Raw genomic sequence first — 24284 nt, forward strand, 5'->3', positions numbered from 1 at the left:
TCTATAAACATTCGGAAGTCGCGCAAATTATTGCCACTGCAATCTAGCCATTCAAAAAGTGATAATGATGACACTGCTGAAGTAAACATCGATACGTGGTCAGCAAATAGACATATCAATTATTTTGGAACCTTTCAAAGATAGCCCAGGTATAAAAATTCTACCAAAATACGAAGAAAGTGTAATGGACATTGTAAAATTATTTATTGGAAATGACTTTTTGGAATATTTGGTTAAATAATCAATAAATATAAATATATCTCAAGAACGAAGAAATGGATGGAAAATTTTTAGGTCTAATTGTTCTAATGACTGATCCAAGCATCGAAACTCCGTTTTTTTCTAAAGTAATGAACAAAACCAGATGTATGCAGATACTGCAGAGCTGGCACTTTTGTAACAATGAAGATATATCCACAAATTCAAACAGACTTGTAAAAGTTCAGCCAGTTATAAATTATTTAAAGAATAGAAACCTTGTCAACAATTATCATTAGATGAATGTCTTATTCTGTGGCGGGGAAGACATAAAATTATATTCCTTTGAAACAAAAGCAATAAACACAACACAATGAATAGCGAAAATTTAGCCGGTACTAGATGACCGGTCGATAAAGTGTTAAGATGGCTAAACCCGAATGATTCTAGTTCTAGATCTTGTGATAGTGCTAGTGATAGTGTAAAACTAGGACTAATACTAGACTTAGAATTAGAAACATTTGGGATTAGCCGCACGTCTCTTAAGACGGCTAATCCCGAATGATTCTAGTTCTAGGTCTTATGTTAGTTCTAGTTTTAGTGCTAGTGCAATATTAGAACTAACACAAGAGCTAGAACTGGAATCATTCGGGTTTAGCCGCACGTCTCGCAAGACGGCTAATCCCGAATGATTCTAGTTCTAGGTGTTGTGTTAGTTCTAGTGATAGTGCTAGTGCTAGTATAAAACTAGAACTAACACAAGACCTAGAACTAGAATCATTCGGGTTTAGCCGCACGTCTCTTAAGACGGCTAAACCCGAATGATTCTAGTTCTAGGTCTGTGTTAGTTCTAGTTTTAATGCTAGTGCAATATTATAACTAACACAAGACCTAGAAATAAAATCATTCGGGTTTAGCCGCACGTCTCTCAAGACGGCTAAACCTGAATGTTTCTAGTTCTAGGTCTAGTGTTAGTTCTAGTTTTATTTCAATAAAAATATGCAACATAGTGATATCTTATGTTATCTACCTACCACTATCACTAGAACTAACATTAGATCTAGAACAAAAAACATTCAGACATGTTGCACTTTATGTGGGACAAAATAAGTATCTACTTACTTTGCTGTTTACATTTTAAGTGAAATTCATTGTATATTAATGTTAAAATGGACTCACTGAACCTTGGAGATTACATTAAATTAATATATTTGATAAAATAATTTTTTTCAAAATGAAAATTGAAAGATAAAATTAAAATTACATAAACGCCTACATACTTAATCGACTACAAGCAGTGTATAACAAGATTTTTCTCCAACACGCAATATAAACGACGCCACATGACCGGACGTTTGTAAACGCCAAGATGAGTTTGCGCAACGACTTGTCCGCGATATTTTCTGTAAACTTTACGAACGATCCCATATCTCACCCGGCATACTTCAAACATTTTGAATTACACGATATAAACGCGGAATAAATTTAACTACACCGGTAGTGACACATTTGATAATCAACAATTGATTTTTTTATTTTAATTTTTTTTGTAGGAGAGCGAGTATGATGTCTCCGCGTCAACTAATGCGTAACTCGAACATGACTCAAAAATGGCAAAGAAGAGAAATTTCCAATTTCGAGTACTTGATGTTCCTCAACACCATCGCAGGTAATTAAATTAAAAATAATTAACGAAAATTTGAAAATAATAGGTTGTGATTTCGTTCAATTTCGATTTGTGTTAATAACCGTCCAACCTTGTTACGCGATAAAACCCCATAATCGCACCCATTAAAACGACCCTAAATCAGTGCCGTCAGTGGCGCCGTATTTATAAATAGCTTTTCAGTGATATATAACTTTTTAATTTGGCTCCGTCCCGGACCGACAGCCGCTAATTTCGCGCGAGCTTTTCGTTCCCTTCATGTCGTCTACGGTCCGTCTGTAGTGGAGATTGTTTCCTGTTCAATTTGAGGACGTTCTAATTGCGTACGACTTGACTTATGTCCCACCTGAATTTAGACACGTCTGGCGACGCGACGACAGACTCAAGAATAGAATAAGATCAAAAAAAAAATTTTAGTTAAAAGGAATACAACAATTTCGAATTGAAAGATAATTAATTATTGTTAAAAGCTGCAACCTTGGGATAAAAAATAAGGTTGTAAAAATAGTTGGTTCCAAGAACAAGACAAAGAAAAAGTGCAGACCCACAGATCAACGTCCCCGGAGACTCGTTCCGATATTATTTCTGGATCACCCCGAGTCGGAAAGGGACAAACTCTCGTCCCCTCCGTTTTTGCCGCTGGTTTTCCGTTCCGGATCAACGTGACTGAGGTGGCGCCTAATTCGCACTGACATCTCCCATCCGCCGAATCGAAATCCCCTTACGTTTCCTTCATTACAACGTCTCTCCCTTGTATCATTGCTCTTTTATGTATCTTGTAAATTTAGATACAGTAGAAGCCGAATTGTCTATACGATGTGTAAATCAAGGGTGGTAGTTTTAGTAATCTAAAAGTAGATCTAAAACTAGAAAATTGGTGCAGTATTTAAGTAGGTAAGTAAAGTTGCAATAAATAATTTATTATTTAAATTATTTTAATTAGCTGGTTATTCATAGAAAAGGGGATACTGAAACATCAATTATATTCGGAGTAGGTATGGGCACCAGTGGACCAAATAGCGACATTAACTCTCCCCGCAGCTCGGACATAACAATTTTCCAAGCAGAAGTTCTTCCTATAAACTTCTGCACCGCTTTGAACCTACAGAAGGGACAGAAAGGTGGATCCATAAACATTTAGGGCAATGAGAAGGCGGACAAGTTGGCCAAAGAGGCAGCGAACACGCCCTTCATTGGACCTCACCTAGTTGTGAACTACAAAAAAGCCACCTAAAACAAATAATCACCAGTTGGGAGTACTCAAACTTAGCCTTATGCTTGAAAGAACTTCCAGGTCACAGACAAGCGAAGAGTAGGATAACTCCGTCGCAAAACAAAACCAAAGAGATTTTATGCCTCAGAAAAGAGGATCTAAGGACTCTCTCAGATTACTTGACCAGCCTTGCGCCCCTAAAATACCACCTCTTCCACATTGGACAAGCTGAGGATCAAACTTATCGACTTTGCAACGACGAGTTTAAGACACAAAATTTTCGGTAAAACTGTCTTGACACCTACCGACATAAAGGTTCAAGACCTCAGGGCAATACTAAGGTTCATCAAGGACCTACATTTGCCCTAAACTTTTGCAGGCCTAAAGTTACAATAGATTTTATAGGTCGAGATAACGAGAGGGGACGCTCCCCTCAGCTCGGCAGCAATAATAATAATAGTAATTTCCTAATAGAGGTCAAGTGGCAGATTGCTAAATATAAAAAAATGTATTGGTGGATCAACTAGTGGTCTTCATACCCATTTGAAAACAATTCATGAATTTAATATGAAGAAAAGATGTGATGCGACACTGATAGTCTAATTATTTCCAAGAAACCAAAATTGATTACCAACTATTTCAAAAACAAGAAAAATGATGAAGTTTCAGAAATACTTGAGTATGACTGCTCAAGATGGCTTGCCATTTCATATCTTTATTACCTCTCAAAACATCAGAAAGGATTTACAAGCAAGAGGATTTGTACATAGATATTCCAAAATCTCAAGAATCTGAGAAAATTAAAAATAAAATAACTTCTGAAATATGTAATTTAAAGTCTAAAGGTACACCGTTCAGCATAACACTCGATGAGTGAACTTCAGTTCGTAACCGTCGATACATTAATATTAATGTGCAGTTTAGTGCAGCAAAAAAAATTTTATGACTAAAATTTTCAGAAGATGAAATGAATTTATTATTTGCACATATTAGCAGTTTGGCGCCTATAAAAGTGACAGTAGTTGCGTTGTGCCGAAGAGTTTCAAATCTTTTGATTGCTAAGGCTTCACTAAAGTTCATGTCAAATTAGTTCAAATTACTTTTGAATTGCTAAATGCAATAAAACTTCAAATCTCGCAAAGTATTACAGATACATCACTTACATTACATTTACATAGACTACATATCGAGTTTTGAGCATATTGCTTAAATCTGTAAATGGTTGTTCTAGCCACTTTCTCTATATGCAAATGCGGAGGAGAGAGGCCAAGCAGAGCCTCTATTGCTAGAGTTGGCGTTGTGATTATCGCACCAGAGATTGCCAATCCAGCTACTTGTTGAATTCCTGAAAGTTTACTAATAACTGAAGACTGTCGGACTTTCCTATACCAGGCTGCTGCTACATATGTGATCATAGGTCTTTCAGGGGTAAGACACGAAGGTAGTCTAGCTTTATGCAAAACTCCCTGCAAATGTCCATTCCATGACAAGGTTTTGTCTAGGATTACTCCTAGATATTTGACTTCCTTTGAGAAAGGAATTTCTTTACCTTGGATAGTTGGGAGGATTAGTCCATTCAACTTTGGTTTCCTTTGACCATAACAACAATGTCATCAGCATAAGCTTGTATTTCTACACCAACGGCTTCGACTATTGCAATCAGATCGTTAACCAGGAGAGACCAAAGCAGGGAAGATAACACCGGCCTGAAGCGTATCGTATCACGGTGGAGTGAAGTAGAAACTATTCTAGTATCAAGCATATTGCGAATCCAACCCACTATAGTTGCTTCCACTCCCTAGTCCAGAGCAGCTCTTTCAACAGATTGTGGTATTGCGTTGTTGAACGCTGGAGTTCATGGTAGATACGCTGCCTGAACAAGAAAGTTCAATTGCTTTGGAATTGCTAAATGCATTAAAACTTCGAATCTCGCTAAGAATTGCAGATACATCACTTGCAGTACTTGCAAAGCGGACTTCCAGAAGAAAATGAGTTACTGCAACGCATAACTAAAGTATCCCTAACGAAGCGCATTGTTTCTTCAAGCAAACTATTACTTGAAGATCTACAAGAACCATCCTGTTCATCAGCAAACGCAGAAGTAATCGTTGTACCAACACTAGAACCCTCTAGTCCTCCATCTCCATCTGATCGCAACATACTAAAAAGGAAATAGCAGGAAGCTCTAAAGAAGACTGTTCCAAAACCAACCTTGTCCGTTTCAAGTTTTATAGTGCAATAAATAAAATTTGCGTTTTTTATTTCTCTTCTATAGTTTCAGCAAAAAAAAGTCAATGCTGGTATTAATACCGAGATCCCGGTATTCACATTGATTGAACACCGAAAACCGGTATTCAAATTTTTTTCTGGTATTCTAAACTCTATCTAGAACTAGAATCATTCGGGGTTAGCCGTCTTTAAAGACGTGCGGCTAAACCCAAATGATTCTAGTTCTTCTTAGTCTACCATTGTCACTATGTAGAACTAACACTATACCTAGAACTAGAATCATTGGGGTTTAGCCGTTTTTAGAAACGTGCGGCTAAACCCAAATGATTCTAGTTCTAGGTGTAGTGTTAGTTCTACATAGTAACAATACTAGACTAGAACTAACATTATACCTAGAACTAGAATCATTCGGGTTTAGCCGTCTTTAGAGAGGTGCGGCTAAATCCAAATGATTCTAGTTCTAGATATAGTGCTAGTTCTACATAGTAACAGCGCTAGAGTAAAACTGGGCACTACAACTAAACCCGAATGTGTCTAGTTCCAGTGTTAGTTCTAGTTTTAATCGTTATTCAGCAATGACGTCACGAACGGGCCTTCGAGCTGTGCACCTGTTCCCAGGATTAAGCAGTCCTCTTAGATTCTACTCTCCTTGTTATACAGGGTGATTCTCAACCTATACGCATAAACTTGGGGATTTATTCCTCATGACATATAATGACTAATTGGTGAAAAAAATTGTAGCAAAAGTTTTTTGTTTCCTAGATATCCTTGATATTTACATTCAAATTAAGAATACATAGAAATTACTTGAAACTACGATGGTGCTAAACAATTGCAATTTCAAGCGACACACATATTCGACCGAGGCTTGGGCAAAATGGAGGAGCAGTTAGACCTTTACACATTGTTAATGTCGAGAAAGAGATTTTTAATGTCGTCGAAGAGCAATCTGGCCTAAGTACTAGGATACTTGCAGAGCAACAATCTACAATTTGGCGAATATTGAGGCACAATCAACTCCATCCATATTACATGCAACGTGTCCTACAAGTCCTACTACCAGTAGATCTCATTTCATTCTTGGAATGAATTGGCCCTTTCATTCTGGATAATCGATTAACTGGTGCTCATTATTTACAATTTTTGCACGATAATCAGTCGTCACTTAAGAAGTCACTAAAAAAACATAGTGTACGCCACCAAAGTGCATAATGAGCAAAAATTGTGAAATCATGCAAGGTATGGGAAATAACTTCGAACACTTGCTTTATGTATTCTCTATTGAAAGTAAATTTCACAGATATCTAGGAAATTAAAAAACTTTTGCTACCATTTTTTTCACCTATTAGTCATTATTTGTTATAAAGAAATAAATCCTCAAGTTTATGCGAATAGGTTGAGAATTACCCTGTATATAAATAAATAAATATAAAGCCACATCTCAACGCAACGTTATGGATTTGTGTGCATTAAAATTATTCATATAACGAACTTTTGTCTATAACGGATAATCTTTTAGTGTACTTAAATTTAAAAAAAAATTATTTTCTTATTTTAGGTCGAACTTACAACGACTTAAATCAATACCCAGTCTTTCCGTGGGTTTTAACAAATTACGAAACTAAAGAACTTGATTTAAGTCAACCAAATAATTACCGCGACCTTTCGAAACCAATTGGAGCTTTAAATCCAAGTAGAAGAGCTTATTTCGAAGATCGCTACAACAGTTGGGACCATGAAAGTATCCCACCCTTCCATTATGGGACTCATTATTCAACATCGACGTTCGTTTTAAATTGGTTAATAAGAGTGGAACCGATGACGACGATGTTTTTATCTTTACAAGGTGGAAAATTTGATCATCCCGATCGATTATTCTCTTCGGTCGCTTTGTCGTGGAAAAATAGTCAAAGAGATACATCCGATGTTAAAGAATTAATACCGGAATTTTTCTTTTTACCCGAAATGTTCGTCAATTCTAATAGGTACCGGTTGGGTACTCAAGATGGTGGGAAAATGGTTGATGATGTTGAGTTGCCGCCGTGGGCTAATTCACCAGAAGAGTTTGTTAGAATTAATAGAATGGCTTTAGAATCCGAATTTGTATCATGTCAATTACACCAATGGATCGATTTGATCTTTGGTTATAAACAGAAAGGACCCGAGGCTGTTAGGGCCACAAACGTCTTTTATTACCTCACCTATGAAGGCAGCGTGGATATGGATTCAATAACGGATAAGGTTATGAAAGAAGCAATCGAAAATCAAATTAGAAATTTCGGACAAACACCTTCTCAATTATTAATGGAACCACATCCACCTCGCAGTTCAGCAATGCATCTGGTAAATTAAATTAATTTTTTAATTTTAAAAATAAATCAAAAATATTTTTTAGTCCCCAATGATGTTTTCGAGTATCCCCGACGATGTTTGTATGACAATGAAATTCTTATCAAATTCACCAATAGTCCACATCTCAGCAAATACTTATCCGCAACTTCCTATGCCCTCAGTAGTTACAGTCACAATGCATCAACAATTCGCTGTAAATCGTTGGAATTCGGGATACGCAGCGGTGGCTCAATCTCCGAGTTACGCCGAATCACCACAAAATCAAGGCGCAAATTTACCATTATCGATGGATCCAGTTTTATGTAAGCTTATTTTAATTTCTTATTAATCACCACAAAATTAATTTAATTTAATTTAGCCCAAACCAACAACAGTAATAATCCAGCTTTACGAAGACACCTCGGCGATAATTTTAGTCAAAACTTAAAAATCCGTTCGAACTGTTTCGTAACGACGGTAGACAGTAAATTTTTAGTAGCCTGCGGATTTTGGGACAATAGCTTTAGAGTATTTTCAACGGAAACCGCAAAAATCGTTCAAATTATATTCGGACATTACGGCGTGGTTACTTGCCTTTCGAGATCTGAGTGTAACATCACTTCCGATTGTTACATCGCTTCCGGATCGGCCGATTGCACCGTTTTATTGTGGCATTGGAACGCGCGCACTCAAACGATTGTCGGCGAGGGGGATGTCCCTACACCTAGGGCTACTTTAACCGGACACGAACAACCCGTTTCAAGCGTTGTTATTTCCGCCGAATTAGGATTAGTCGTTTCAGGATCATACAGTAAGAAAATACTATTTATGTAGTTTGGGGTATTAATTTTTTTTTGTTTAGATGGTCCCGTTTTGGTACATACAACTTTTGGTGATTTATTAAGGTCTTTAGAAGCGCCTAATGGTTTTTGTTCTCCCGAAAATATCGCGATGTCCAGGGAGGGTGTTACTGTAGTCAATTATGAAAGGGGAAATATTGCAGCTTTTACTATTAATGGGAAAAGGCTTCGACATGAATCACACAATGACAATTTACAGGTAAAGTATTTTATATTATTATTACATCATAAAAGATCACATCAAAAAGATACTTTTGAGGTTGGCTTTTTGATTAAAGTTAGAGGCAGCTAAAAATTATATACTACAAATGATTACTGCAGGATGAATACCATAGTTAAAGACAAGGAACTATATCTGCTAATTGCAGATCTCAGGCTAATAACTGCAGATACCTACAAGATATCTCTGCAGACTACAAATCGCAGATTATAACCATAAACAGAATATCGCAGTCTAAAACCCACAACTGCATACTAGAAAGCATAACTAGTGTCGGCTTATTCTAGAAAATTTGTGCAATATGAAAAGTGTTTGATTTCCTAGATGCAAGTTAAAGACTGGAAAGTATAAATTATGTACAGAGCACAAAATATCGTAAAACCAGCAAGTCCAATTATCTTGGTTATTATTATTATTATAGAATTTAATGACGTAGTCAAAAAAATTTTTCGGTTTTAGATTTTGACATATCACAATTTTCGTTTTTTTTAATGGAAATAACCACTGATTATTCGCTTATTAAATTCGTTATTTTTTTCTGATTACAAAAATATAGGGTTTGACAGGTCTATTTCTTATTGTTTTAGAATAAAGCTAAAAATACATTTTTTTTTAGTGTTGTCAAAGAAATTAAATTTGCAGTTTCCTGTAAATTATAACTAAAAATTAAAAAAAACATATTTCTGATATTTGAAACAAATATATTTATTGAACTATTTAATTTATATACGTTTTACACAAATGTTGGAATAGATTGCATTATTTCACATTTAATTAATATTATAATTAAATGAATTATTGATAAATGGCGCCATATGTTTTTTTTAATCAAATAAACGTAGCAACATTTGTTTGTATTCAAAAATTTTCTGAAGTGTCACTTTAAAAATCCTGTTTTTAAGATGAATTACGAAAATGTTGAAAAGTTTAACATGTTAGAATGTTACATATTAAAAAAATTATTTGTTTCTAAAAATACATTTTTTTTAGTGTTGTCAAAGAAATTAAATTTGCAGTTTCCAGTAAATTATAACTAAAAATTAAAAAAACATATTTCTGATATTTGAAACAAATATATTTATTGAACTATTTAATTTATATACGTTTTACACAAATGTTGGAATAGATTGCATTATTTCACATTTAATTAATATTTAATATTAAAATTAAATGAATTATTGATAGATGGCGCCATATGTTTTTTTTTTAAATCAAATAAACGTAGCAACATTTGTTTGTATTCAAAAATTTTCTGAAGTGTCACTTTAAAAATCCTGTTTTTAAGATGAATTACGAAAATGTTGAAAAGTTTAACATGTTAGAATGTTACATATTAAAAAAATTATTTGTTTCTAAAAATACATTTTTTTTTAGTGTTGTCAAAGAAATTAAATTTGCAGTTTCCTGTAAATTATAACTAAAAATTAAAAAAACATATTTCTGATATTTGAAACAAATATATTTATTGAACTATTTAATTTATATACGTTTTACACAAATGTTGGAATAGATTGCATTATTTCACATTTAATTAATATTTAATATTATTATTAAATGAATTATTGATAGATGGCGCCATATGTTTTTTTTTAAATCAAATAAACGTAGCAACATTTGTTTGTATTCAAAAATTTTCTGAAGTGTCACTTTAAAAATCCTGTTTTTAAGATGAATTACGAAAATGTTGAAAAGTTTAACATGTTAGAATGTTACATATTAAAAAAATTATTTGTTTCTAAAAATACATTTTTTTTAGTGTTGTCAAAGAAATTAAATTTGCAGTTTGCTGTAAATTATAACAAAAAATTAAAAAAACATATTTCTGATATTTGAAACAAATATATTTGTTGAACTATTTAATTTATATACGTTTTACACAAATGTTGGAATAGATTGCATTATTTCACATTTAATTAATATTTAATATTATAATTAAATGAATTATTGATAGATGGCGCCATATGTTTTTTTTTAAATCAAATAAACGTAGCAACATTTGTTTGTATTCAAAAATTTTCTGAAGTGTCACTTTAAAAATCCTGTTTTTAAGATGAATTACGAAAATGTTGAAAAGTTTAACATGTTAGAATGTTACATATTAAAAAAATTATTTGTTTCTAAAAATACATTTTTTTTTAGTGTTGTCAAAGAAATTAAATTTGCAGTTTCCTGTAAATTATAACTAAAAATTAAAAAAAACATATTTCTGATATTTGAAACAAATATATTTGTTGAACTATTTAATTTATATACGTTTTACACAAATGTTGGAATAGATTGCATTATTTCACATTTAATTAATATTTAATATTATAATTAAATGAATTATTGATAGATGGCGCCATATGTTTTTTTTTTAAATCAAATAAACGTAGCAACATTTGTTTGTATTCAAAAATTTTCTGAAGTGTCACTTTAAAAATCCTGTTTTTAAGATGAATTACGAAAATGTTGAAAAGTTTAACATGTTAGAATGTTACATATTAAAAAAATTATTTGTTTCTAAAAATACATTTTTTTTTAGTGTTGTCAAAGAAATTAAATTTGCAGTTTCCTGTAAATTATAACTAAAGATTAAAAAAAACATATTTCTGATATTTGAAACAAATATATTTATTGAACTATTTAATTTATATATGTTTTACACAAAAGTTGGAATAGATTGCATTATTTCACATTTAATTAATATTTAATATTATAATTAAATGAATTATTGATAGATGGCGCCATATGTTTTTTTTTTAAATCAAATAAACGTAGCAACATTAGTTTGTATTCAAAAATTTTCTGAAGTGTCACTTTAAAAATCCTGTTTTTAAGATGAATTACGAAAATGTTGAAAAGTTTAACATGTTAGAATGTTACATATTAAAAAAATTATTTGTTTCTAAAAATGCATTTTTTTTAGTGTTGTCAAAGAAATTAAATTTGCAGTTTCCTGTAAATTATAACTAAAGATAAAAAAAAAAACATATTTCTGATATTTGAAACAAATATATTTGTTGAACTATTTAATTTATATATGTTTTACACAAAAGTTGGAATAGATTGCATTATTTCACATTTAATTAATATTTAATATAATTAAATGAATTATTGATAGATGGCGCCATATGTTTTTTTTTTTAAATCAAATAAACGTAGCAACATTTGTTTGTATTCAAAAATTTTCTGAAGTGTCACTTTAAAAATCCTGTTTTTAAGATGAATTACGAAAATGTTGAAAAGTTTAACATGTTAGAATGTTACATATTAAAAAAATTATTTGTTTCTAAAAATACATTTTTTTTTAGTGTTGTCAAAGAAATTAAATTTGCAGATTCCTGTAAATTATAACTAAAAATTAAAAAAACATATTTCTGATATTTGAAACAAATATATTTATTGAACTATTTAATTTATATACGTTTTACACAAAAGTTGGAATAGATTGCATTATTTTACATTTAATTAATATTTAATATTATTATTAAATGAATTATTGATAGATGGCGCCATATGTTTTTTTTTTAATCAAATAAACAGCAACATTTGTTTGTATTCCAAAATTTTCTGAAGTGTCACTTTAAAAATCCTGTTTTTAAGATGAATTATGAAAATGTTGAAAAGTTTAACATGTTAGAATGTTACATATTAAAAAAATTATTTGTTTCTAAAAATACATTTTTTTTTTAGTGTTGTCAAAGAAATTAAATTTGCAGTTTCCTGTAAATTATAACTAAAAATTAAAAAAAAACATATTTCTGATATTTGAAACAAATATATTTGTTGAACTATTTAATTTATATATGTTTTACACAAAAGTTGGAATAGATTGCATTATTTCACATTTAATTAATATTTAATATTATAATTAAATGAATTATTGATAGATGGCGCCATATGTTTTTTTTTAAATCAAATAAACGTAGCAACATTTGTTTGTATTCAAAAATTTTCTGAAGTGTCACTTTAAAAATCCTGTTTTTAAGATGAATTACGAAAATGTTGAAAAGTTTAACATGTTAGAATGTTACATATTAAAAAAATTATTTGTTTCTAAAAATACATTTTTTTTTAGTGTTGTCAAAGAAATTAAATTTGCAGTTTCCTGTAAATTATAACTAAAAATTAAAAAAACATATTTCTGATATTTGAAACAAATATATTTATTGAACTATTTAATTTATATACGTTTTACACAAATGTTGGAATAGATTGCATTATTTCACATTTAATTAATATTTAATATTATAATTAAATGAATTATTGATAGATGGCGCCATATGTTTTTTTTTAAATCAAATAAACGTAGCAACATTTGTTTGTATTCAAAAATTTTCTGAAGTGTCACTTTAAAAATCCTGTTTTTGATGAATTACGAAAATTTTGAAAAGTTTAACATGTTAGAATGTTACATATTAAAAAAATTATTTGTTTTTAAATACCAGAAGTTATTTTCTTATTTAATTGTTAATTTTTTAGATTTTACCTACCACCCCGTAACTTACAGGAAACTGTAAATTTAATTTCGTCGACGACACTAAGTAGATGAAAATTTTATAAAAAAAGTTTGTTTTTATCTTTATTCTAAAACAATAATTAAAGGCTGCAAGTCAAGTTGCATAAAACTATAACAGCACTGCAGCAGATTGAACATCGCCGATATACAGGGTGTTTCACTTAAAATTCCCAGCCAAAGTATCTCTGGAATGGGTTGAGATATTGTAGTTTTGCAAGAAATTATTACTAGAATTCGTAAATGACTTCAGTTCTTAAGTAGTTTCGAAAATATTTAGTATTAATACTGAAACATTCATAAATTTATCCACCAACCTTATCAATATTGGAATATTTAAGAAACAGAAACGAGAGAGAGAAAAACGAGTTTGAGATGATGAAAACTGCAATAGTCTTGCAAATAATAAATGACAACTGGCATAAATCATTGCAGCAACTAAAAGAAGACGCAAATTTCTGTTACATGTCATCGAATTTAAAAAACATAAATTTTTGCTCAATTTTGTTTAACATTTATAGCCAGGCAACGCGATATCCGTTGAGTTCAGTTCTTGGCTAAATTTTCCCTTTTGGCATAAAGAGATAACTTTCTCAATAACATTCTGTGGTGCAACGAAAGTAGTTTCCATAATCATGGAATAGTATGCAAACAAAAAGTTTTTTTTGTTGTTGCAACGATTATTATGATGAAAAATTTATTTGGTAACCTAAAATCTATTTCTGCTTTTTATTTTTGGACAATAAATCATGAACTGAAGTCATTTAGGTACTCTAACAACAACTTCTTACAACACTACAATATCTCAGTTCATTCCAGAGATACTTTGCCTAGTAGTTTTAAGTGAAACACCCTGTATTACAGTTTGCAAACCACAGCTACCGATCAGTTTTATACAGTATTAAGCAAATTTTAGATACAGCCTGGTATACCAGAATTGTAGATGGAAGACTACAAATTATAGCTACAGATAGCATACTGCCAACTATATCTGCAGATCATAAAGCAGCGCTACTAACTAAAAAGTCATAGTTACAGACAGCACAATGCAAATTTATGCAAGCAGACTAAATAATACCTCCACGCAGCGTATTGCAAATCATAACTACAGATTATAGATCAAAGCTGCAGTCAGGTGACTTCAAGTCATGTTGCAGAAAGAAGGCTTGAAATTGTAACAGCATGTCGCATGCCATTCATAGCTGGAGATTGAACATCGCCGATATATTATAGATAACATATTGCGAACCACAGCTACCGATTAGTTTTATACAGTATAAAGCAAATTTTAAATACAGGCTGGTATACTATCATTGCAGATGGAAGACTACAAATTATAGCTACATATAGCATATTGCCAACTATATTTGCAAAGCACAAAGCAATGCTACAAACTACAAAGTCATAGTTGCTATCAGCACAACGCAAATTAATGGAAGCTGAGTAAATAATACCTCCACGCAGCGTATTGCAAATCATAACTACAGTTTATAGATGAAAGCTGCAGACAGAAGACTACAAGTCAAGTTGCAGAAAGAAGGCTACAAATTATAGCTACAGATAGCATACTGTCAACTATAACTGCAGATCACAAAGCAGTGCTACAGACTACAAAGTCATAGTTGCAGACAGTACAATACAGCGTACATGCAGCGTATTGAAAATCATAATTACAGCAATTTTGAAGCTTTTTGTACTATTAACATAAAATTTGGTAGTTTTATGTATTTGAGCATGAGAAATACGAATTTGTGATTGCTCGTAGAGGGCGCTAGATGATTGCTCGTTTGATAAATCAAGTCGTGACTATTTTGTCAGTTGAGGTATAGAGAATTAGAACCACAAATCTGAAAGAGCTTTCAATTGTACACAAAATAGGTAGTCTTGCTTAAATTGTCTACGTCTACTGGTTTCCAAGTTATCTGCTTTTAATTGTTCCAAAATAATTTTTTGTTAAAGTTAACATTTAAAATCAATAAAACACAGTAACTATAGCAATAAGTAACGATAATAATCCATAACAATAACAATTACTTAATAACAATAGAATTTAATGTAAATTTTCGAATATTTCGAATTGCAGTCGCAACATTTTAAATTATTCGCCTCAGTTCCTCGATCGACTAGCACCCTGTAGATCAAAGCTGCAGATAAAAGACTGCAAGTCAAGTTACAGAAAGAAGGCTTGAAATTATAGCTGCATATTGAATGCCATAGCTGCAGATTGAACATATTAAATCAGTTTTGTACTAGAAATAGCATACTAGCAACTTTATCTGTAGATCACAAATCAGTGCTAAATCTGCAAATCATAACTGTATGTTACAGATTAAAGTTACAGCTAGAAGTGTGTAAATCGTAGGTGCAGAAACAAGATTAGAAACTATAGCGGCTGATCAGCTGCATCAACTGATCAACTGCATAAAACAAATTCGAGATACGTGGAAGGTGAATGGAAGACTAAAAATTATAGCTATATATATGGCAGTATCATCTACAATTGCAGAACACAAAGAAGAACTATAAATTAAAAATTTCAAGTCTTTGTTGTGGATTGAACACTGCAAAGGAAAGCAACAACCTATAAACAATAGATTGAAGGTTGCAAACTGAAAATTATAACTTCATTTTGCATGCTATATCTGCAGATTGAACATGGTCGATTATATCTGCAGATGACCATATTAAATCAGTTTTGTACTAGAAATAGCATACTGCCAACTTCATCTGCAGATCACAAATCAATGCTAAATCTGCAAATCATAACTGTATGTTACAGATTAAAGTTGCATCTAGAAGTGTGTAAGTCGTAGGTGCAGAAACAAGATTAGAAACTATAAGATATAAAGAAGACTAAAAATTATAGCTATATATAGCATACTGCCATCTACAATTGCAGATCACAAAGCAGAACAATAAATTAAAAATTGTAAGTCATTGCTGTAGATTGCACACTGCAAAGAATAGCACCAATCTACAAAAAATAGATTTGCAGACTGGAAATTATAACATCATATTGCATGCCAGAGGTGCAGATTGAATATTGCTAGTTATATCTAAAAACAACGTACTGAAAGCTGTAATTGCAGACTACAACCTAAATACTGCTGATTGTGGCTAAAGGTTATACAATAAATTATAGGTGCAAAATAAATACTGTAGTTGCAGACAGACTATGGATTGTATAATATAGCTGTAGACTACAAATCATACCTGATGATTACTAATGGAAGACTACCATGTGTAGTCTGCAGACCACAAGCGAAAACTAAAAATTACAGACTGCAAGTCATAGTTGCAAACAGTCGAAATAAAATTAAATCAATTATGCCATGATTTACAGAAACACCTGTATATACCATACTACTATCTACAACTGCAGACCACAAACAAGAACTATAAATTAAAAATTGCAAGTCGTTGCTGTAGACTCTAGATTGCAAAGAACAGCAACAATTTATAAATAATAGATTTGCAGACTGGAAATTATAATTTTATATTGCATGCCATACCTGCAGATTGAATATTGCCAGTTATATCTAAAAACAACGTTCTGAAAGCTGTAATTGCAGACTACAACCTAAATACTGCAGATTGTGGCTAAAGATTATGCAATAAATTATAGCTGCAAACTGAATACGTAGTTGCAGACAGACTATGGATTGTATAATATAGCTATAGACTACAAATAGTACCTGATGATTGCAAATGGAGGACTACCATCTGTAGTCTGCAGACGACAAGCGAAAACTAAAAATTACAGACTGCAAGTCATAGTTGCAAACAGTCGGAATAAAATTAAATCAATTATGCCATGATTTACAGAAACATCCTGTATATACCGTACTGCCATCTACAATTGCAGACTACAAACAAGAACTATAAATTAAAAATTGCAAATGGTTGCTGTAGACTCTAGATTGCAAAGAACAGCAATAATCTATAAATAATAGATTTGCAGATTGGAAATTATAACTTCATATTTCATGCCATAGCTGCAGATTGAATATTGCCAGTTATATTTAAAAACAACGTACTGAAAGCTGTAATTGCAGACTACAACCTAAATACTGCAGATTGTGGCTAAAGATTATACAATAAATTATAGTTGCAAACTGAATACTGTAGTTGCAGATGGACTATGGATTGCATTATATAGCTGTAGACTACAAATCATACCTGATGATTGCTAATGGAAGACTACCATGTGTAGTCTGCAGACCACAAACGAAAACTAAAAATTACAGGCTGCAAGTCATAGTTGCAAACAGTCGGAATAAAATTAAATCAATTATGCCATGATTTAGAGGAACACCTGTAGATACCATACTGCCATCTACAACTGCAGACCACAAACAAGAACTATAAATTAAAAATTGCAAGTCGTTGCTGTAGACTCTAGATTGCAAAGAACAGCAACAATCTATAAACAATAGATTTGCAGATTGAAAATTGTAACTTCATATTTCATGCCATAGGTGCAGATTGAATATTGCCAGTTATATCTAAAAGCAACGTACTGAAAGCTGTAATTGCAGACTACAACCTAAATACTGCAGATTGTAGCTAAAGATTATACAATAAATTATAGCAGCAGACTGAATACTGTAATTGCAGATAGACTATAGATTGCATTATATAGCTGTAGACTACAAATCATACCTGATGATTGCTAATGGAAGACTACCATGTGTAGTCTGCAGACCACAAGCGAAAACTAAAAATTACAGACTACAAGTCATAGTTGCAAATAATTGGAATAAAATTAAATCAATTATGCCCTGATTTAGAGGAACATCTTGTAGATACCATACTGCCATCTACAACTGCAGACTACAAACAAGGACTATAAATTAAAAATTGCAAGTCGTTGCTGTAGATTCTAAATTGCAAAGAACAGCAATAATCTATAAACAATAGATTTTTTGCAGATTGGAAATTATAACTTCATATTTCATGCCATAGCTGCAGATTGAATATTGCCAGTTATATCTAAAAACAACGTACTGAAAGCTGTAATTGCAGACTACAACCTAAATACTGCAGATTGTGGCTAATGATTATACAACAAATTATAGCTGCAAACTGAATATTGTAGTTGGAGACAGATTATGGATTGCATGATATAGCTGTAGACTACAAATCATATCTGATGGTTACAAATGTTATAGATAACATACTGCCAAGTATATCTGCAGACCACAAGCGATAAAGTAGAATTTTGAAATCACTTTAAAACCCATAACACTTAATGTTTAACACCTTTGGTAACACATTTCATAAATTTTCAACTTTTATTAATTTTTCTAGTGCCTATTATTAAGCAGAGATGGTGAATATTTAATGACTGGTGGTGATAAAGGAATCGTAGAAGTATGGAGAACCTTCAATTTGGCATTGCTCTACGCCTTTCCAGGGTGTGATAGTAGCGTTAGGTCCCTCGCTTTGTCGCATGATCAAAAGTAAGTTTCGAAATAAACTCCCAGCCTGAGCCGTAGAATTTTTTTTTCTCCGCCTTTTATTATTTTTTCGTTGCAGATTCCTGTTAGCGGGACTAGCTTTAGGTTCAATAGTGGTATTCCACATTGACTTCAATAGGTGGCATCACGAGTTCCAACAGCGTTACTAACGATCGAGAACGGCACCGTGCTATCTATCTTACAACGTATCGGTTTTAGATTAAACAAAATTAATAATTAAATTAATGATTATGAAAGAAAAAAATCGTAAAAGAAATCGTTTGTTATGTAGATGTAACAAAAACCACCCAAAAAAAACACTTTCTTGTCCTATTCTTTAAAGATATTTTTGTTAACTCTTATTTTCTAATCCTTTTAATTTGTGCAATCCTTTTTAACGTATGCATATTGTATAGATACCATATAGAGAAGAATGTAGTGATTTTTTAATTTTCTTGTTGAACGTTTTTTGTAGATTTTAGAGTCTAATTAGTATTATAATTGCTTTTACTATTGCAAAAAAAATTGTGGGAAAGATAAAAAATTTTTAAACATCTTTTATTACGTTTTTTAGCCTCTTAAGTCTTTAAAATTAAAACATTTTTTTCCTCATAATAAAAACTAAATGATTCAATTGGCGCTTATATGTAATAAAAACAAATAAAAAGCACTTAAATTTAAATGAAAATCGAATTTACGTAACAAAAAGATTTAATAATTATAAATAATTATTAAATTTATCTTTTTTTGCGTAAAAATCGATAAAAATCAACTTTAGTATTGCTTCAAGGCTTGCACATTTTGGCCGGCAAGTTGTTAACGCCATCAATGGCAATTTTCTAACGAATTCGATTATGTTCAAAATTTTAAATAACCATAAATAGGTTTTGAACTTAATCGAAATTTGTTTACAAAAGTTACATTCCCTCCAAACGTGTGTATTATAATATATATTGCAAATCTGTCCAGATAAATCAAACTTATTGTAAATAAGTAAGATTGTTTTTTTATAAAAATGTCGCTACTTAATTGATTCGATGTGTATTTTCAAAAAAAATCATGTTTCATTGTGTATTATTTTATTACTTAAATGAAAACATGAAAATAAACAAAAAAAACGTGAAATGTACTTAATTGTAACAAAATAATTATAGTGTATGTTTGATGTTAGCAATAATTAACTACATTCAACCATAATTTGTATACACAATATGAAAAATAAACGTGTTTGTTCAATAATCTTTTTATTTATTACCACTAAATTACACCTTATAATGTTCTTTGTAAGATTCTAAATCATTATCGAATTTTTGTAACATCACATCACACACTGTGGCTAAATCAGATAACCCACGCTTTAAAGCATCAATAGCTTTTCCTTTCCCAGTCATCATTTGTATTCGAAAGTTGATTTTATTCTCTGCAGGGTGTGGAACGGTGTATCCACAAAATTCGACATCTGGGCTAATTTATTATCATTCAATTAATTAATTAATACAGATTAACAAGAATTTTAACTTACTAGCATACAATAATCGTTCTTAACGCATTCCCCAACGTATGACCCTCACCATCAATAACAAAGGTTCTACTACCTTCATCTGTATTACCTGCTAACTAAAAAAGGTGTTTTTAAAAGAAATTAACTAAAATATCATTACTTACTTGAGCTACAGGCATTTTAAAGGTTACATGTGAAAAATTTTGAGGTTATCTATTTGACATGAGTTTGTTATTAATGAAGTTAGTTGTAGATCAAGAATTTATTAATAAATAATAATATATAAGATAATAATAATGGAGATTTAATAAAAAATTAAATAAATTCAACCAAAAAAGAAAAAGTATACATTGAATAATAATAACTAAATTTTTTTACGAATTACGATTTTAATATTTTTAACTAGTAGATGGCGCTCGAAAATATTATAAATAATATTATAAACGTAAACTCTTTAAATAGCATAATTGTATTAAGTTTTTTAATCAAAAATAATCGTTTAATAAATTTAAAAAGAATCAAATTAAGTTAAATCATAACTTAATTAACATTTTTTTAATAATTAATAATAATTTAAACGCAACTTTACATGTTTATCTAAGAGATGGCTCTGCGTAACAATTGTAAAATGTCTTAAATTTTAAATGTCATTTTTTATTTGTAATATTTTAACCGAAAAGAATCGTTTAATAAGTTTAATTGATTCAATAATGTTTATTGATAAAACATTGCTTAATTCAAGATTTTAATGTTATTTTAATAATTAAATGTAAATAATATTAATTTCATAAATTATACTTTGAATAATAGATGGCGCTGTGAAAATTAACCAAAATTAATTAATTAGTTTATTTAAATCGAATCTCTTATTCTTCTTCTTTTTAAATTAATTTAATCTTTAAATATCATAATTGTATTAAGTTTTTTGATCAAAAATAATCGTTTAATAAAAATCAAATTAATTTAAATCATGCCTTTTTAGGATTAGTTTAATAATTAGTAATTAATTTTATTAGTAATAAATGGCGCTATAAAATATCAAGATTAAATTATTGTTATTACATATTTTAATTGATGATTTATCAATAAAAATTAATTATATTCTTAATTTTTTTTAATAATTAATAATTTAAATGCAACTTAACATGTTTAACTAAGAGATGGCTCTGTGCAACAATTGTAAATGTCTTAAATTATAAATGTCATTTTTTATTCGTAATATTTTAACCGAAAACAATTGTTTAATAAGTTTAATTGATTCAATACTGTTTATTGATGAAGAAATACTTAATACAAGATTTTAATGTGTTATTTTAATAATTAAATGTAAATAATATTAATTTTATAAATTATACTTTAAATAATAGATGGCGCTGTGAAAATTAACCAAAATTAATTATTTAATTAGTTTATTTAAATCGAATCTTCTTCTTTTTAAGACCTTTGCCTTGTTCTCTATAATCTAGATACGTGGTTGAGATGATGAATTCCAGCTTTCATACCACCTTGTGGGTCAAGGAAGTCTGTTTGATCTTGGGATATCATCAAGGATTTTATTCTCTGCAGGATCTGGGCTAATTCATTAATTAATTAATATAGATTAATAATAACAATTTTAGCATACAATAATCGTTTTTAACACATTCCATCAATAACAAAGCTTCTAGTACCTTCATCTGTATTACCTGCTAACTAAAAAAGGTGTTTTTAAAAGAAATTAACTAAAATATCATTACTTACTTGAGCTACAGGCATTTTAACGCTTATATGTGAAAAAATTTGAGGTTATCTATTTGACAGGTGTTTGTTATTAATGAAGTTAGTTGTAGATCAAAAATTTATTATTTATTAATAATGGAGATTTAATAAAAAATTAAATAAATTTAACCACAAAAGAATAATATTTAATAATAAAAATTTTTAACTAATTAAGATTTTAATTTGTTAACTAATAGATGGCGCTCGAAAATATTATAAATAATATTATAAACGTAAACTCATTAAATAGCATAATTGTATTAAGTTATCTAATTAAAAATAATCGTTTAATAAAAATCAAATTAAGTTAAATCATGACTTTTCAGGATTAATTTAATAATTATTTTAATTAATAATTAATTTTAGTAGTAATAGATGGCGCTATAAAACATCAAAATTAAAGGATTATTGTTATTACATATTTTAATATTTCCTTTAAACTTTGATAATTTATCAATTAAAAATTATTTGTTTAAATCTTAACATTTTTTTTAATAATTAATAAAAATTTAAACACAACTTAACATATTTAACTAAGAGATGGCGCAGTGCAAGAAATGTAAAATGTCTTTTAAGTTTTAATTGTCACTTTTTATTCGTAATAAATAATTTTAACCGAAAAGAATCGTTTAAGTTTAATTGATTCAATAATTTCATTTAACAATTCAAGATTTTATTTTAATAATTAAATGTAAATAACATTAATTTCATAAATTATATTTTAAATAATAGATGGCGCTGTCACACAAATTTGAAGGTTTGTCAAGATTAATTATTATTAAATTAATTAGTTTATTTAAATCGAATTGTTTAATCTTTGCCTTTTTCCTCTTTTTAAAGTTTTTGCCTTGTACTCTATAATCTAGATATGTGGTTGGGATGTTGAATTCTAGCTTCCATACCACCTTGTGGGTCCAGGTCTAGGAGATCTTGGAATACCATCCCTTGCAATTTTCAGCTCAACATGGTTCGAACTATATCTTGAACACCGCAAAGTTCTTCAAAGATGTCTTCGTTATTATGATCCCTCAGAGTTGTAGAGTTTTTGAGAGTTGTACAGCCTCAAATTCATCTAGTGTTAAGCTTTGGGATCTTTTGGCCAGTTCTTTGACCTCCTCTGTAAACCATTTTTCTTCCCACAGCCTCTTTCTAAGATCTTATCATTTATTCAACATAACTTTATTGAATTAAACTTTTAAACAATGAAAATAATTTATTTAAAGTTCATTTTACACTTAAATAACACTTGTTCGTTTTTTATAAAGACATAATATAGTACAAAAATATATAGGTAATATGTACATATAATAAAAATTCAAATAAAAATCGTAATACTGATCTCTCACTTCTAGCAAGTTAAAGAAAAGGTAACTTGTCTTGATGAGAAAACCCCGTAATCATCCAATTCAGATCAACTTTGAGGTGGGTAAAACACGGGAATGTTTTTTTTTTAATATTAAACGAGACAAAAATATTTTTTTATAATATACTGATCAACTGGCAAGAAGACACAGCGAGAGAGAGAGACTTGATGAATATCTTGTACGATTTGTTACGTGAACACAAATAATTATTGTCTAGTTAATAATTATTGTTGCCTAAATACATTACTTATTGTCACAGCTAACAATTAGATTTTTTTATTAATTTAAATCCATTTTTATTCATTCTCTTCAGGGTTTAAAATGTTTAATATGCTTACATAAGACCCCAATAAAAATCCAATAATTCCAAAGAGCAAAATCAGCAAATCTTTGTATAATTGCCAATAATATTTTCCCAACTTATTTGGCCAAAACGTGATTATATGGAGAATTGGGGGGAAGATTAACGCTAAAGCTGAGCTGCTAAAAGCCCCGACTAAAGAAATAACAGCTCCTAAATTAGGAACAGCAGCTGCTAAAGCAAAGGTTATAACCACCAAAATAGATCTCGTTGCGTATTCCCCAATTTGAATCGATTTATCAGTTTGTAAATGTTTTTTTACTGAAGGCCAAACAACATTGAATGGTACATAAAATTGTAGGCTGTATGAAAGGAAGATTGCTATTGCCATCATCAACCTAACAGATTGTGCTAATCTAAAACACAAAAAATAATCATAAAACGTTTATGAACTTAATTAATTAATTGTTTTTCTTACATATCATCAGGTGGTAACAACAAAGTAACACTTCCCAACTTAGCAGCGTCCCCATATTTTAAATACCCAAAAAATCCCACAGCTGTATATAAAGAGGCTACAATAACCATACCCGTATTTAAAACACCATTCCAACCGCCAAAATCTTGCGGCGTTTTCATATTATTTTCTAATGGTAACACCTTAAAACAAAATTTGATTTTAAATG

At 30.3% G+C, this 24284-nt stretch overlaps 3 protein-coding genes across 11 annotated transcripts in view; 1 reads left to right on the plus strand and 2 right to left on the minus strand.

The window, feature by feature from the left end:
• The window catches only part of LOC111413469 (A kinase anchor protein rugose), a 391387-nt gene extending 371474 nt beyond the window's left edge, over positions 1-19913 (plus strand). For all 6 annotated transcript variants that reach the window (XM_071199894.1, XM_071199896.1, XM_071199897.1 and 3 more), the window contains 7 exons: positions 1752-1867; positions 6865-7649; positions 7702-7960; positions 8017-8448; positions 8500-8696; positions 18526-18677; positions 18754-19913. In XM_071199894.1, the coding sequence (XP_071055995.1) occupies positions 1752-1867; positions 6865-7649; positions 7702-7960; positions 8017-8448; positions 8500-8696; positions 18526-18677; positions 18754-18844 (2032 nt within the window). In that variant the 3' untranslated portion in view covers positions 18845-19913. The remainder of the gene's footprint in view (positions 1-1751; positions 1868-6864; positions 7650-7701; positions 7961-8016; positions 8449-8499; positions 8697-18525; positions 18678-18753) is intronic.
• Positions 19902-20443, minus strand: LOC111417456 (RNA polymerases I and III subunit AC2 l(2)37Cg). The gene is made up of 3 exons (XM_023049735.2): positions 20340-20443; positions 20197-20291; positions 19902-20138 (listed from the first exon to the last, which is right to left on the minus strand). The coding sequence occupies exons 1-3, from the start codon at positions 20352-20354 to the stop codon at positions 19937-19939; spliced, it is 312 nt and encodes a 103-aa protein (XP_022905503.2). The 5' UTR covers positions 20355-20443; the 3' UTR covers positions 19902-19936.
• A 2683-nt stretch (positions 20444-23126) lies between these two features.
• Positions 23127-24284, minus strand: part of LOC111417460 (proton-coupled amino acid transporter-like protein pathetic) — a 30648-nt gene continuing 29490 nt past the window's right edge. For all 4 annotated transcript variants that reach the window (XM_023049745.2, XM_023049743.2, XM_023049742.2 and 1 more), the window contains 2 exons: positions 24077-24258; positions 23127-24014 (listed from right to left, as the gene is read on the minus strand). In XM_023049745.2, coding sequence (XP_022905513.1) covers positions 23594-24014; positions 24077-24258 — 603 coding nt within the window. In that variant the 3' untranslated portion in view covers positions 23127-23593. The remainder of the gene's footprint in view (positions 24015-24076; positions 24259-24284) is intronic.

Source organism: Onthophagus taurus, chromosome 11 (genome assembly GCF_036711975.1).
Source record: "Onthophagus taurus isolate NC chromosome 11, IU_Otau_3.0, whole genome shotgun sequence".
In the NCBI taxonomy this organism is placed as follows: Eukaryota; Metazoa; Arthropoda; class Insecta; order Coleoptera; family Scarabaeidae; genus Onthophagus; species Onthophagus taurus.